Source organism: Gastrolobium bilobum, unplaced genomic scaffold, assembly GCF_033153095.1.
Source record: "Gastrolobium bilobum isolate Gb01-03AN ecotype WA unplaced genomic scaffold, APGP_CSIRO_Gbil_v1 utg13508, whole genome shotgun sequence".
Taxonomy (NCBI): Eukaryota; Viridiplantae; Streptophyta; class Magnoliopsida; order Fabales; family Fabaceae; genus Gastrolobium; species Gastrolobium bilobum.
The window spans coordinates 118,755-136,197 of record NW_026897498.1 but is presented as its reverse complement, the minus strand read 5'-3'; the positions used below and the strand labels follow the sequence as shown (position 1 = coordinate 136,197).

General features: G+C 30.2%; 2 protein-coding genes across 2 annotated transcripts; one reads left to right on the top strand and one right to left on the bottom strand.

The window, feature by feature from the left end:
- Nucleotides 1-644: 644 nt before the first annotated feature.
- Nucleotides 645-1,878, top strand: LOC133307427 (uncharacterized). Its single transcript, XM_061507938.1, has 2 exons — nt 645-811; nt 1,380-1,878. Exons 1-2 carry the CDS (start codon nt 719-721, stop codon nt 1,629-1,631), a joined length of 345 nt encoding a protein of 114 aa, XP_061363922.1. The 5' UTR covers nt 645-718; the 3' UTR covers nt 1,632-1,878.
- A 5,454-nt stretch (nt 1,879-7,332) lies between these two features.
- On the bottom strand, nt 7,333-9,072 carry LOC133307417 (small ubiquitin-related modifier 1). Its single transcript, XM_061507925.1, has 3 exons — nt 8,913-9,072; nt 7,718-7,867; nt 7,333-7,633 (listed from the first exon to the last, which is right to left on the bottom strand). The coding sequence occupies exons 1-3, from the start codon at nt 8,994-8,996 to the stop codon at nt 7,568-7,570; spliced, it is 300 nt and encodes a 99-aa protein (XP_061363909.1). The 5' UTR covers nt 8,997-9,072; the 3' UTR covers nt 7,333-7,567.
- Between the last annotated feature and the right edge of the window lie 8,371 nt (nt 9,073-17,443).

Here is a 17,443-nt window from a genome sequence, read left to right as displayed (position 1 = left end):
CATATTTATTGATTTTTTATATTTTTTTCTTCTTCTTCAAAATAATCTCTTTTTCTTTTTCCTTTTAATCTTGTGGAGAAAAGAAAATATAGATCAACAAATTTATATCAAAACATAATTATTTTATTTAAAATTACACAAAATTATGTCATTTAAAATGATAAATGTAAATGACTTTAACTTTTAACATTTGTTACTTTTACTTCTTTTTTTAGAAATAGTTACTTTTACTTCTTAAGTAATATTTCTGAAGCCCTTTTAATTTTTTTTTATTGTTTTTTAACATGAAGAATGATTTGTTTATAAAAAAAATTTATAAATTTTTATAAATTACACTATGTACGAAAGAACATAGTATAATTTAATGTTCTCTCTAAAGAATATAGTATAGTTTATGAGAATTTATAAATATAAATCTTCCCTTTTAACATTAAGTAGATATTGACTGGAATAGCAATTCAATTTATTGCATGAAGATGGATTTAGTATTTACCTAGGACTGAGATAGGTATAGAAGAATACAGACATAGCCTACACTGCAGTTCTTGTCCATTTAGGTTGCATGAAGTGGCGCGTGCCGACAACGCCACGTGCCTATAATTAGCTTCCACCTATAGACACGTCCCCACTCTCTCCACTGCAATATTTTTTACAACCTTGTCTCTCTCGAACTAATAATTTGCCTGCGGATACAGACATTGATTCCTTTGAAGCAAACATGGCTGGTGGCAAATTCCTCACTCTTCTCCATGCTTCTTCACGATCTTCTTTGGTCAAACCCACTAGGCCATTCTTCTACAACCCCATTAAGGTATCATTCACTTAATCATTTTGTCTCTTGGTGTTTTTTTTTTTTTTTTTTTTTTTCATAATTTCTTTTTAATTTAAGTTAACTGTGTCCCTAGAACTCTATGACTATTTGTTTCTTTGATGTAGAATTACTAATTTAATTTCAGTAAGGTACTTGCTGTGAATTTTATTTTTTATTTTTTTGTCAGAATGATCAGGAGTAGGAAAATTAAATTAGAGAAAGCAAATGTGGATTTTTTATTTTTTATTTTTTATTTTTTTGTTTAGAATTTCACCTTGTCCTTGGTTGAAATTAAGTGTTAGATTTAAAGTATGGTTTTCTGCATGATCCTGTTCTTGGAAGTGGAAATTAAGGGTTGAGAATTGGATCAAAACCCACCACGAAAAAAGTGATTTTTTTTTTGCTTGTTGAATTTGAAAATGCAATCTCTACTCAAATGGGTTTGCTACAAGAGTAATCAAATTGTTAAATTTCATGTCATAACTAGTAACACTGAAACTGTTTACAGTGGTCACTGAGATACTGTAATTTATTAGTTATTCAATGAATGAAACATGCATATAATTAGAATTATGGTCAAGCAAACAAGGACAAACATGGGCGTTTGATGGAAGAGAGGGCACCTTCCACTGCTGAAGAATTCAAGAGAGTTGCAGAGGAGAAGGCCAAGGAATCCCAACAAGGGGTGGCAAGTCAAACTGCTGATAAGACATATGATGCTGCTGAAGAGGTTACTATAGGTAACTCAAAGGTTGAATCAGTTAAGAACAGGTACAAAGAGCATGAACCTGGGTCTGATTACCACAGGAGGGGTGAATAGGAACCAACTCTGAGTCATAGCTGTATATGCAGCCAGAATAAGTGTTGTCTTATTTTCCAAAAAATGCTTGTTTAATTGTCAGTGCTTTTGCAGCAGAAAGAGACCAAACAATTGAAAGCTTTATTAATTGTTTATTTATTAAAATCATGTCAACTCATTGCATCTTAAAAAAAGTATTATGTGTATGATTGTAACTCGTGAATATGCAACTCATTTGAAATTCTGGGTTTTGGTTGATTAAGAGAGACTTAATGAAGCATTAGGCTTTTATTTATAGATTTAATGCAATTTTTATAATATTTTTTAAAAACAAAGAACATTCTTGCATGCAGATGGTTTGTTACTTTTTTCCTTTTTATTTACTTATCCTAATTATTTTTTTGATGCGAGTCATTCTTAAATATTCAGTTATGGAACTAATCCTAAGTTGGGTTAAAGCTCTTCGTTATTGCCAAAAGTTGTATTCGGTGAAAATCAAACTTAGGTTGTCTGTGTTGTCAAGTAAGCTATTGCCGGTTGTGACTTTATTTATTCTTTAGATTACCATTAGTTTGGTTCGTTATGTGTGATATTTTGTATATAATTCATGAACAGTTGTACCACTGGCGCGCATTCATGTCTCAATAAAGCAACCAAACGCATCAATGGAATCTGTGCTTTGTATTTAATGTGGTTAACTTTTTCTTTTTGTTAAAACTTAGAAGGATGAGAATTTGTGGCCATTGAAGCACTTCTCTTTTCCTCATACTGGTATTTCCTAATGGTTGCTAGCTTTAGATGTGACTTTATTGTGAAAGAAGTGCCAGAGGGTCCCTCCATATTGAAGCTATGTTCTTATCCAATTCCTTTGCGGTTGAAGGGTATTATCCATTTTGAAATTGATTCAAAAAAGAACAACCAACCCCACATGACATATACAACACCAAGAGTAGTAAAGCAGTGGGCCATGACTACTCAGATTTGATTAAAAAACAAATCATGTTATTCACACTCATTATTTTTTATATAGATGGATATATGAGACTGAGTCATGACTATGCACATAAATAGAAAAGAACTTTGTTAAATAAACCATATTTGAGTAGGTCTATAGCAATTGAATTAGGCTGTAAAAGGAACACAAGGGGTTCTTAGTTTTGCTGGAGGGTCAACTACCTTATCTTTTATGGGTTGTTCTGTTTTTATGGGCAGAGAGGCCATGTCATGATAGTTCTGACTAAGGATCATATCCACAAATTTTAACATCGATGATATCAAAGTTTCAATAATGTAGAGTCTATTCAAATAAAGATTTATGTAGAGTCAAAGAAGCTTATCTTGCTACCCATGTAAGGTTAAAAGAAGATGAAAGATAATAATCAATTCAAGGAATTTGAGTACAATAAACTGTTAGCTGTTACTAAGAAAAGTATAAGGCAGATCACTATCAGCGGGAGAGGGGGGAAAAGAAACTTTTTAATCTACTAAGGCATGTTAGGATAGAGTTCAACTCGAGATATTTTCTAAGCAAGAAAAGTAAAAGAAAAACATATCTCAACACAAACATTATTGAAGATATATAGGAGAGTAGGTTGCAATTGGATATTTTCTTTTCAAGCATCTTAGTTTCACAAATATAAATATGATAAATATCAACATGGAAAAAGTGTGTGTCATTTTAAAAGATGTAAAATTACGTTATTTTAAGAGAGAGAGAAATAGATAAAGGAAGAGAGAGAGTTGACAAAAAAAAAATAAAGGTATGGGTTCTATCTCTTTGTGAGAGTGAAAGGATATAAATTGTGTCATTTAAAAGGATAAACATTTTTCCCTATTAACATATGCTAATAACTTTGTAAAAACCTTATAGGTTTCTTTAGATAACCTAAATATATAATATTTATCAAGAACTAACAAATATCTCGTGCATGGCGTGACTATTTTTAATTTAAGTAAATTTTAAAAAAAATATTTAAAATGACATGTACCATCTTCTAAAAAAGAATAAATTAAAATATTAAGTCATTTTTAAGTCAGTGTGCACTATAAAATCCAGCGACTGAAATTTATAAGAATAGAATAAACGTAATTTAAGAATTGTACAAATTAATTCAATAATATAAACAATCAAAATTTATAAAATAAAAATATAAAAGTAATTAGTAATTTAAAAAAAAATGTATAACACAAAATAGAAATTCTAAATAATGTCTCTTCTATATTAGAGAAGTTATAGTGACAACTTTTTTTTATCTTACAATCATTTTTTTACCGTTATATCAAAATCAAATTAACGACTCTTATTCTATATTAATTTATAACTATTAATTTGATTTTGATTTAATAATTACAAAAAATTATAAGACAAACGAGGATGTAGGCATAATTTCTCTCCTAATGGACATTCTGGCCGTTCCTGCCACCTAAAATTAGAGAATATCAATTATATTTATGAGCCTGTCCTTATCCAATCAATTACCTCTGTTTCCACTAGGCCCGTCTCTGTATTATTCAGAGGGACCACATCTTTCTTGAGTTCCAAATTAGTGCTCACAAGTTCAAAACTCCTTAATCTTAATCCCAAAAGATTTATATATGATAATTCTCTTTAATGATTTGGTAATAGGATTACATGGAAAATATTAAAATGAGAGGACAGTGAGTTATTCTTCTGAAAGGATCTCGAATTATATGTATATGAAGAGAGGAAGAAAAACTATTATTATTCCACCGTAACTTTTCTTGATGTCAATTTTATTAAGGCTACATATTACTATATTAGAGTTGAAAGCAATATGAGTCGCTCCCTTGTGTATGAAATAGAATGGGTAAACTTATATATCAAACATGGTAAACCTAAACACAACATTCAATATTATATCCACTAATAAACAGGCCTAATAATAATGCTGATCACTAGTTAGACTTGACAGAATAACATATATGATCTAATTATTTTGACATTTAGTTAATCAAAATTTTATAAACGGTCTACATCTTTGGCCTAATATATTTAATAAAATAGAATAAGCATATACGAGTGCTAGCTATTACAATGAGTTCATGATTTATTTATTGCTTTTAAATGTAAGAGAACCGTTTCAACCTTGTCCGTCTTCAGTGCACATTACATTATCAACGACTTGGTCCTTTGAATAAGCATTGTGGTATGCTTGACTTTGAAATCATCTTGGCGAAATGTACTCCTAAATATAAAGTCTAAGTTTGCAATTAAAATGAATAGAGGAGAAGATGAATGTGCACAGGCACATAAAAGAGATGAGATAGCACATGCTATGTGGTTTATCAGTCAAAACGACCTTACTACCAACATTTGACTAAAGTTTCTCCAACTCAAAGCAGATTTCAAAAGTAATCCCAAAGTAGAGCAGTCAAACGCAATGGTCAAACTAACGAGATCAGTCTCGTCAGCATGCTTGGCGAGACCGATTGCCATGTCAGCAGCCCACTGTCAACTTGGTTGACGTGTTCATTGGCACTCCTGTCAATCTATTTGACGTGTTCAATGAGAATCAAATCCTGTCAATTTATTTGACGGGTCTCGTTTCAATCCCATCAGGACATGTAACAGGTCTACCAATTATATCAGCACATGTGACGGGTCTCCTTTCCAGTCATCACTAATCCTATCACATTTGTTGACGACACTAGTCCACACAGGGGCAAATCTATTGGTGAAAACATGGTATGCGTGGAGCAAAGTCTCGTAACGAGTACAGACAACAGTAGTCTCGTTACTGATATTTACGGGAATAGTTTACACATACCAAATTGGGTATATATAGAGACACTCCGATATGAGAATGAGTTTAGTTTCTTAGAATTAATTTTGTATTTGATATTTCTCTCTGTATTCTCATTTACATCTCCGTGTTTCATTCATAATTTTTATTTACTATCATCATTCGCAATTTATATTTAATCTCGTTGTTTATTTCCCTATTTTAAGCCACAACTACCCTCTAATTTTGTGTGTTATTTGCATAAATATACTATGACAATGGATCAATTTCGTTCATTCATATATTATAATGGTTTTAAGGGGGGAAAAGAGCAATGTATATTGTCTGAGGCATGTCCATTGAAAATCTAAATGATAAGATCCGTCAGAAGTTGAAGTTGCAACGAAATTAGGTAATATCTTCAGTTACGGGTAGATTCCAATGTGGAAACTGCAAATATGCAGGTTTGAAATATCTGATGATGATAGATATTTTCCTTGGAACATTTGTCGGAAACTCTACGCCTTAATTTATTGAGTTATACGTGGATATTAAGACAACAGAGGAACTGTCAATACTGATTTGTCGGCTGGACCTTAACAGCCAGACACGTAATGTATCTCATTTGTACCCCAGCCCACACAATCAACCGTTGCACATGGAGAAGAAAGTCGCTATATGATAGATGTTGAACCTGACAATGAAGAGGAAGAGGAACCTGACACGTAACATGCTATGCAGCATAGCGAGTTTGACACGTGTCAGACACATAACATACCAAACTAACACGTGACATGCTATCCATCATAGCGAGTTTGACACACTATTAGCCACATAATGTTATACTATGCAATGACTTACATGACCATGAACCTCATGACATTTTGAAGAAAAAAAAGCAATCCGTGACATTCAGGTAATTTTAGTATGACATTTTGACCGTTGTCCCCCCAACTAGGTCAATCATCGGTCCAATCTTTATAACATTGCTTTTGAGTACACATATCATATGGACCCTCTCAAGCCACGAGTTGCCTTTGAAGTGATAATTATGTTTTGATTAAAAAAAAATACAAACTAAACCATCCTCAACTATAACTTCATTAGTTTTTTCATTTTAATTTTTTAATAATACTTAAAATTAATACAACCAAATTCTTAATGAACACTAACTTCACTTACATTATTGACGCAATACCACATCAACAAAATATAACACATCAGTTTCATAAGAAAACTGTGCAAATCTTACAACAAATTTTGAAAACACCTAAATCTCATCTCTACTTACCACCCCTTTCATTATATTCATCACTGAAGTTTACCAGTTACCTTTCACAAGCCAATGAGATGTTATAGTCACCGATGCCGGCATATTGACCAATGTAGATAAACTTCGAAAAACTATTATCGATGAGTGGATTTGGAAAATATTTACGATGAGTGTTGGAAAATACCCTAAAAGGTGTAGCTCCTCCAGTTTAATTCAAAAACAAAAACAAACTAGCCATAAGGACCAATCACATGAAAGGCAATTCAGCTTCAACGGTTTCATAGGCACTAGAAGCTGCAACAATGCATTTCACCCAACTGGCCCACATAACCCAATTGTTAAACCCCAATCTCATCCCTTTCACCCCTCTTTCCCAACAATGCATAAGTAGAATGGAAGAGCATGCCATCACAAGTCACGCTTTTGCCATGCCTAACGCAATTGGTTCACCTTAGGTGCTCCTTTTCCTCTCTTTTTTATGCTCTTATCTAACACTAACATGGTAAATATTTAAACACAAATCTTTGATAAAAAAAATTCAAATTTTATCTACATTTGTCAATGTGCCCAACGATGGCCCTGATAATATTATGAGACTCCTAATTCCTAGATCATCGAAACTAAAATTCACATGCTCATTCACATACATGTCTAAGTTTCATCCCTTTTAAGACTTGAGGACATAAGCTAAACACACAAAACATACTTCATAGTTAAGATAGATCATACTATTATGGGGGAAGCTACCACAAAAGATCAGCTTCCACATGTAGAAATGAGAATCCATTCAGTCATATGGACAAAGCACGCATTACGCCAACAAAGTCGAGCGGCAAAGACTGTCTAATAGTAGATAATAGAAGAAGTATCTCATGCATTAGGCTAGCACTAAAGTATAGCTAATTCTACTTATACTGAGGGAGAAAGGATGATCAAATTCTTCAGACAACAGCACCTCCTGTCTGATGAAGCATGGCATCTATTTCATCCCCATCCTCCATTTCCAACTGCAGTAGAAACATGGTCAATATTTACCAGAATATAACAGTGTGTTGAGATGAAAACATGAACAGATGTAGGCAAGCGCAAACCTCATCTGGAGTCTGCTCTGCTCGAAGGCGACGCCCATCAAACAGAAAAGCAATTGAGTTGAAATCCACTGACTGTCGGTCACAATAAGCATTCATAAGCTTTTTCAGCTGAGTGCTTCTCTTGATCCGGAAGAAAACCTCATTCCCATCCTACAACATCTGAATCCCTAATAAGCATATTAACTCTTATGTTAAATTTCATGTTTTCTATTTATGATGCTGACCAAGCCTAAAATATTATAATCATCTTTTTTCTCCTTTCTAAGCCAAACAAAATAGAGCTCATCTCCTACATTCAGATGGCAGACACAGAGAGGAATACAACGAATTTTGCAATGCACAAGTACACAACTATATCATGTTTCCTCAAGTCTGAAGGAAGAATTCAAAACTGTCACAATCATCCCTTTAAACATTTAATCCACACTATTGGAGATTAAAATATCAAAATAGAAATAGACGCTAACAAAACATTTTTGAAGCTTCTTTACCTAAATTAGTCCATCTATCCAAAGACATCAAGTTACTAGATGTTGTACAAACATTTCAAACACAAAATTAAAACAAATTCAATCTTAAAAGACCAAATATAAAAAAGAAATTTAAAACAAAAACGTCAACAACTTAAACCCAGAAGATAAAACATCAATTTCTGTTTCTCTTGATGATTAAAACAATATTTCTGCAGAGCAGTAATTTCATTATGAACATGCAAGAAAGGGTTTACCCTAAACCTTAAACCCAGAAGATAAAACATCAGTTTCTGTTTCTCTTGATGATTAAAAAAAATATTTCTGCAGAGCAGTAATTTCGTTATGAACATGCAAGAAAGGGTTTACCCGATCATAAAATTGAATTCTCAGCATAAAAAAAAAAAAAAAAAACACAACCAACAAAACAACCGTACACATATATTTTTAAAGGCGAGATCATCAGAGTTTAATTTTTAATTCAAACCCATGAATCCAAACCAAAAATAAGATTTGATCAAAGCCACCCCACAATCAAATTCAAATAAAAAAAAAATCAAGAGAACCCCCTCATCCTTCCGCACATGATCATACACCCAACAAAAGGATCTCAAATTCCGAAGAACCAGTAACCAGAGTTAAAAATTGAGGATCAAAGACATGCAAATTAAATGATCAAATAAAAGATGAAAACCCTAGAAATTCAAACAAAGGAACGAGCTAACCTGGCCTTTGACCTTGAGGTTGATGTGTGCGCCCTGATCGGTTGGCTTCTTGTCCTCCTCGTTGTTGGTAACACCCGACGCCATCTTCAAATTCTCCGATGAAATTCCAAGCAACTCTGCTTCTCTTCTGTCACTGCCGACAAATGCTATGTGTTGCGTAACTGTGAAGGGTCTCTTATATGATGGGGAATTGAACGGTTCAGATTCACTTGTCGCGGATGGTTGGGATGCGTTGTTATTGCTGGAAACCCTCCCAACTAAGGGTTGGTTTGGGCCCCGTAAGCCCAATGCTTCCTTGGATATGTGTATGTGACATCTAAAACAACATATTTTAATCTTTAGAAAAAAGAAATGAATTTGATGCATGTGTGTGGGAAAGTTTTCCCGCATATCTACGTTTTTACAAAGATATCAACAACGTTAATAATTAAAGGTAAATGTTTAACTATGTATTCTACTTACTTAAAATACAAAATATAATGAAGAAACATACATGTGTTGCAGTCATAAGATTTGGTAGACGCAGAACAAAATAAGTTGTTACTTAATGATCTATTTAAATTAGGGGTGTTCATCAACCGATTCAAATCGCAGTAACCAAACCGAAAAACCGAAAACCGAGTAAATCAAAAAATTGAAAACCGAAAAAAAATTGCAAATTTTAATTAGATTGGATCGATTTTCGGATTGGTAGATAAAAATCGATCTAATCCAAATCGATCCAATATATTAATTTTTCTCTCCCTACTTGGGTATTTCCTCCATCATAGTCCAAAAATTTTTAAACCCAAGACCCATTAACCCATCAACTAAACTCAAAAAAAAATCTAGTCACGTCTTATCAACAAAATTTTATATATGTAGAGCTTCATATCTTATTGTCCAAAAAAAAATCTATATTATCGTTTACGGATACTTTTGTATTTAAAAGAAATAAAATTACAACGCCAATATATACAAAAATGTTATTTGAGCCATAATCAAGAAACAAAATTTAGGATTTTCAAAAAATCGAAAACCAATCTAATCCAAACCGAAAAAAATTGGATTGGATCGGATCGGATTTGAAAAAAAGTCCAAACCGAATGGATAATTATGTAATCAAACCAAACGAATTGAATCAGATGATTTTTACTTCCAAAACTGATCTAATCCCTACCGCGAAGAACCCTAATTTAAATTATTAGTTTGTTAATGAGTTGTTAGTTGGCTAGTAGTGTATAACAGTAGAGTCGGCAAGTGTATCACTAGGACGTAACAGTAGGAGTTGTATTGTAAAAGTGGATGTAAAGTTCATGTATTAAATAACCTCTTGTTTCGCATTTCTTCCGTCTTTTTTTTTCTTAACATTGATGCTTTCATTCTTTCAAACACCACTGCCACCAATAGTGGCGGAGTCAGAAACCACCCTTCTACTTACGATTTATGAATTGTGAGTTCATTATATCCAGCCACTTCAAGAGGAAAGAAAAAGAACAGCATACTTATTCCTTGGGGGAGGGATTCCTTATTTACTAAAAAACAAGATGATAAAATTGCACATTTCTTCTACTATTTTTTATACAACGATTAAGTTCCAGGTTAATGTCAAACTGTAAATTACATTATCCTTGCTAGAAAGTGGAATTTATAAAAAAAAACACTCCAAATTCAAGATCAAGGATCATACAAAGTCACAATCATGCTCAACTTTTTCATAACTATCCATCCTAGAAACACATTAAAAATACTGCACTTGCTAACTTGCAAAATTTAGCAAGGGAACAAAGACTGGAAATTGGTCTGACCTGTTAAAACAAGTTCATTTGCACTAGTGAGAACCCCCTGGCCACATTGGAATAACTATATACACAAAAAATGTTCATTTGCACTGATTTTGCTGGTGATTTTTAAAGCCAATTCCTTAGGAACCAAGTGATTTGCCCCTGTTGAAGATAAAAAATCTAAAGGAATGCCATTCTTTGGCAAAATATATATGTTTAACCAATTAAAAAAAAAACAATTCCAAAATATTCAATTCCTAAATATAATACAAAAAAAGAGAAACAAATCGTACAAGTATTTATCTTAAAAAAAAGTTTAACATATACATTTTAAATATATATGAATAACCAATTTAAAAAATTTAAAAAAATTAAAAATATAAATTAAAAGCATTTTTCTTTTTTCTTTTTGATAGACAATTAAAAGCATTTTTCTTCTAAACCATAAAATGCTTTCTCACTGGGAATAGTAAACGTTAAAATTTAAAGATAGGGAAACATTATTGAATAAAAAAAATCAATATTTTATGTACAAGTATTTTTTTAAAAAAATAAACATAAATGCTTTAAGTATATATGTATAACGATATAAAAATTATAAATTAAAATAGAAAAAATAAATTTTCAAAAAATATGTATAATAAATACAAAATAGTTTAAATTTTAAATTTTAAAACAAAATAAAATCTATCATTTTATAGAAAAAAATTATAAAAACTTAACCACTGTCAAAATAAATGCTCGTTCAGTAACTAGTGACCATTCAACTCTTACATCATATACATATATTTGTCATTAAGTATTTTACATAAAATTTTAATGTTTTTCACTACTTTCTACACGAAAAATTGTTAAGCCTATTAGTAATATTTTTTTATAGATAGCCTATAAATAATATTTATTATTTTGTCCATGGGTTCGTTTTTTACTGAAGATAAGTTATCTACAGTAAGCTCAATACGATGTTGTTTTGGGAGTGAAAATCATGATATTTTTGTAATTTTAATTTATTTCAGAGTTATTATAGTCATTATAATTATAATTTTTTAATATTTCAATATCAAAACGACGTCATTTTGGGATAAATGCAGATAACTTATCTGCACTAAGTGTAGAAATATTTTTCTATTTGTCTATTAGGTGAGAAAATATTTAATAGGGTTAATTTAAACTTTTTGAATTTAAATTTTGAACTTTATAAGTGAGAAAATATTTCAGCATTTAATACTTTTACAGTGAAAAAGAGATATATAATAAATTTAAATTTAATATAAAATTATAGATTAAAGGAAAAATATTTAAAATTATAAAATATATATGTATATATATAGTTGATAAAAAACAATTGAAAATTAAATAAAAAATAAAAAGTGACATTTTTACTTTAAAAAAAATGAAAAATTTAACTTAAAAATAATACAAAATAACAAAAAAAATTGTTCAAGTATTTTTCTAAAAACAATTAGTATAAACATTTTAAATATATATGTCTAATCAATATACTAAAAAAAATTATATCAAAGATAAAAAAAAATAATTTTTCAAAAAAGTATGTATCCTTAATACAAAAGAATTTAAATTTTAAAATTAAATAATAAAAATGACATAAATTGTTCCATAGAAAAAATTATAAAAATTTAATCATTATAATAAAGAATAATCATTCAGTGACCTATGACCATCTAACTCATGTATCATAAAAAAGAAGTTTGTCATTAAGTATTTTGCAAATTATTTTAATATTTCTCACTACTTTTTGGATGATAAATTGTTAATTACATAAGTAATATTTTTTTTTGGTATTGTATAAATAATATTTATTACGTTGTCTCTTGGGTAGAAATATATTTAATATTTAAAATTTAAACTTTTCAAATTTGAATTTTGAATTTGTTAAGTACAAGAATAGTTCAGCATTTAATGTTTCTGTTATTAAAAACGATATATATAATAAATTTACATTTAATATAAAAACTCTAAATTAAAAAAAAAACTATTTAAATTTTAAAATATATGTATAGTTAATAAAAAATAATTTAAAATTAAAATTTAAAAGAAAAAATAAAAAATATTTTTTTTCATTCAAAGTCCACTACTTTCTGCGTCGCAAATTGTTAAGCCTAATAATAATATTTACTATTATATTTATTTGGTGAGAAAATATTTAATATTTAAAATTTAAAATTTTTTAATTTGAATTTTGAACTTTAAGGCTGAAAAAATAGTTCAGCATTTAATGTTTCTACGGTGGGAAAAAAGATATCTATAATAAATTTAAATTAATATTAATTATAGATTAAATGAAAAGAATTATTTAAAATTGTAAAAATATATGTATAGCTGATAAAAATAATGTAAATTTGAAATTTAAATGCAAAAAAATAAGAACTGATATATTTATACTTTAAAATTAATACATTATTTGAAATTTAAATGCAAAAAAATAAGAACTGATATATTTATACTTGAAAATAAATAAATTAAAATTTTAATTTAAAAAATAATACAAAAAGAGAACAATTTTTTCGTACAAGTATTTTCTTAAAAACATATTTAATATAAATGTTTTAAATATATATTAATAACCAATTCAAGAAATATGAAAATTATAAATAAGTATAACCAAAGAATTGAATATATATATATATATATATATATATATATATATATATATATATATATATACTTTTTTTTTTGGTAATCGAATATATGTATACTTAAAACCAAAGTAAAATTACACTTATAATTATATTTAATTTTTTAAATTATATGTGACTTTAAAATGTAAATAACTTATTATTTTTAAGGGTTCATTTTTTCTACGAAATAACTTATTTGCATTAAGCCCAAAACGACGTCGTTTTGGGGCAGAAATTAACGTATTTTTGTAATTTTAATTTATTTTAGGGTTATAATAGTCTTTATCATTATAATTTTTTAATCTTTCAACTGAGAACGATGTTGTTTTAGGAGTGAATGCATATAACTTATCTGCAATTATAGTAGAAATATTTTTCTGTACTTTTAAATATAAAAACCTATTATAAGCTAATATAAAATGTTGACAGTTAGATATGGTAAATTGGTCTCGACTAGGGGTGTTAACGGGCCGAGCCGAGCCGAGCTTTGGTCTTAAAAGGCTAAGCCTGTGATTAAATGTGTCGACATTACCAAGCCTGTTACCTTTACGAATATAATTATCGGCCTGTGGCCTGCCTTATTTACAAAAAAATAAAAGTCTGATTTGGCATGTTAGCCTGTTAGAAAAAAATAAGACAATAAAAATTTATCCAAACAGAATATACAATCAACAACACTAGTAATTTCATAAATATTCATAAATTCAATGTATATCGAAACAACATAATATAGAACAAAATCATTCAAAAAGTCTATTTAACTAATAAAATAGGGGTGAAATGGATTGAGAGGAGAGAGAGGTATATTACAAATAGTATAAAAAATATAAAATAAAAATAAAAATTAATATACTAGGTCAGCCTGAGAGGCTCCAAGGCCGAGCTTTTGAATTGGAGCCTGAGGCTTTTTTACTAAACGAGCTTTTATACAAGTCCAAGCCTGATTCCAACAACTAATATTAGGCATGTAAGCCTGAGCCTTCACGAGCCGAGCCAAAGGCCTCTGCCTCGTTTATCACCCCTAGTCTCGACCCATCCCACCAGTCAACATAGTTTTTTTCTTCTTATATTTATTGTGTAACAAACTCATCTTTGTGTGGCTAAGTGTTTATTAGAATATTAAATGTAATAACTCAAATATTTGTCAACTTTCATCTAATATATATGTCACAAACACACACACTTTAAAAAGTCGATTTAGAGACAACTATAGAAAACATAGATAGGTAATAATATAGATGCAACTATAAGAACTTTTTTGTTGATAAATATGAAAATCTATTACATGCTGATATAAAATGCTGACAATTAAAGATGACAAAATGGGCTCGGCGCAGAGGGCCGACCCATTCCACCTGCCAACACTTTTTTTCTTACATTTATTGTCTAACAAATCATGTTCATATAAAAATGTTGACAGTTAGATATGACAAAATACTCACCCCGCGCTGCCAACACGTTTTTTTTCTTCTTATATTTATTGTCTAATAAGCCAGTCTTTGTGTGGCTAAGAATTAAGATCATTAAATTTACTGTTGTAAATATTTCAGAAACAAGCATCTAGAAAAATGAACAATTATATTGTGATAAATAAAAGTCCATCTCTAAGAAATACAAAAAGAAGCCAAGTCTACGGGACAAGCTAATACAATGACATTTGCATTTTATATCAAATAACCAAACAAGATGCCTTTGCAAAGTTTGGTAATAATCACTAAGCCCATGGTATAGAACTTTATACATGGAGTAGAGTTTCGTTTGAACTAACAAAAAAAAGTTAATTCTTATTGATTACTTAATTAATACTTATGCAATTAAGCTAATAAATAGTCTTTTGAATTACCACATTCAACTTCAACTATGAAGTGTTGGTTAGAATATTAAACATAATAACTCAAATACTTGTCAACGGTATATATACAAAAAGTTGGAGTTAAGTACCTAGTAGTGTTGATTTAAATAAAATGCGGAGATATACTTTTACAATTTGTGTTAACTTTTACGAGAAAGATAAACCGATTTATTTTTTTCATGTGCCTCGCACAGGTAATAGACTAGTTAAAAATAAAATAAAAATGGCCATGTACATATGCTTGTAATAAAATAGCATTGATCTGCCAAAAAAAAAGCAATGAAAAAATTAATTAAATGACAAATGCAATGAAAACTTTTGAGGACTTGAAGCTGGTTTAGTCAAGAAGTAGGCGTGGTATGGGGTAAGTGTCAATCTTAGTACCACTAGATTGAGAAAGATGCCATCTTTAAGCCTTTTAGGAAGAGAGTTGTAGAAAGCCCAGCTCACTAATATCATGCTTGAAGAACATGAAAATAGGTTGTCATAGAGGTTATTTATGTAAAAACTAAAAGCTTTGGTCTAGGCCTATTAGTCTGTTTCAGCCTATTAAACATTCAAGAATTAAAAGAATAACTAAAATAATAATACTTTATCAGAAAAATATTTTTGTAGTTACTGCAGTTAAGTTATCTGCATTTACTCTCAAAATGACATCGTTTTGGGATTGAAAAATTAAAAAATTATAATTATAAAGACTATAATAACCCTGGAATAAATTAAAATTACAAAAAAATAATGACTTTTTCCCCAAAACGACGTCATATTGGGCTTACTGCAGATAACTTATCTGTAGTTAGTGCAGAAAAAGCGAACCCTTACTTTATTATTCAAAATTATTAAAATAATAATTTTATTTATTTTATTTAAAATAAATAATATGATATAACCCGGCCTGTAGGTTTAAAGACCCAATATGTATTAAAAAAGCCTATTGCCTATTTTCTAAATAGATTTTTTTAAAAGTCTAGGTTTGTTCTATTTTACTGTCTATTATTAGCCAAGTCTGGCCTAATATACGCTAGGTTATAGGTCGGCCTAGCCTATTTTCACCCCTACTTAGGAGCAGTGTTATCAAACCTGACCGGGTCGACCCGAACCCGGCGAACTGGTCATTAGACCGGTTCAAGTCAAGTATCAGACCGGTCATGTATTAGACCCGATCAAACCTTGTCAAAACCCGCCAAAACCGGTGACCCGGTTGGGTCATGAAAATCGGCGGGTCATCCATTTTCAAATAAAAAAAACCAACAACCAAAAATTAAGTTGTTTCATTTTGTCTGAAAAAAATGTAGAACTCATTTTAAAAAAATTTGTAATTTTATTTGCTAGTAGTATACTCTTGTACAGTGACCTCAAATTTCAGCTTCCAAAGGCTGAAGCAATTTGTGGAACAATAAATAAAGAGAATGCGACATATGTCATTTCAATGACATGAATTTGAAAAATATAAGTTCACAACATTTGGCCTTTTGGATGTCATTGAAAGGTATGTTTATGGAAATTCTGAGTTGCAATCTAAATTTACATAGTGATAGCGTGCATTTTCATTTATTTGTGCTTATTTTGTGCAATTTATTGATTAATTATGAACTTGTAAAAATGTGATTGAGTAATATTTTTTAGCTTATTTAGTGAACCTTGTTTAACTCATTTTAAGTATGGAGAATATAATTAATTTATATATTCATATATATATATATATAAAAAAAAATATTTCTCAAACTGCTTGAGATAAGTTTATCTCCGGCCACCCCAAAACTACGTCGTTTTGTTTATTTATTTCTTTATATTAATTGATTTACCTTTGAATGGTTATGATTTCCTTTTTCTCTCTCTTCCTTTATCATCGTTGATCCATCTTTGTATGGTTATGATTTAGTAGCCGGAGATAACATTATCTCAAGCAGCTTAAGAAACGATAAGCCCTATATATATATATATATATATATATTCGAATCAACCGGTCCGACCATGAATCTAGTGACCCAGTACCTCGACCGGGTCGATGCTCGATCGGGTTTAAAAATACTGCTGGGGAGGATCGAACATATGTTCTCATCCCCACCAGTTCAGCTTCTATGTGCCAACTGAGCTATCACCATTTGATTACATAAGTACACTTTAGGAACAAAATCTTCCACTAACTTAGTGTTATAAAATCCGACTGGGTCGATCTGGAACCCGACGAACCGGTCATCGAACGGTTCGAGTCAAGCATCGGACCGGCCATGTATCAGACCCGATCAAAATCCGGCCAAAATCGATCAAAAGCAG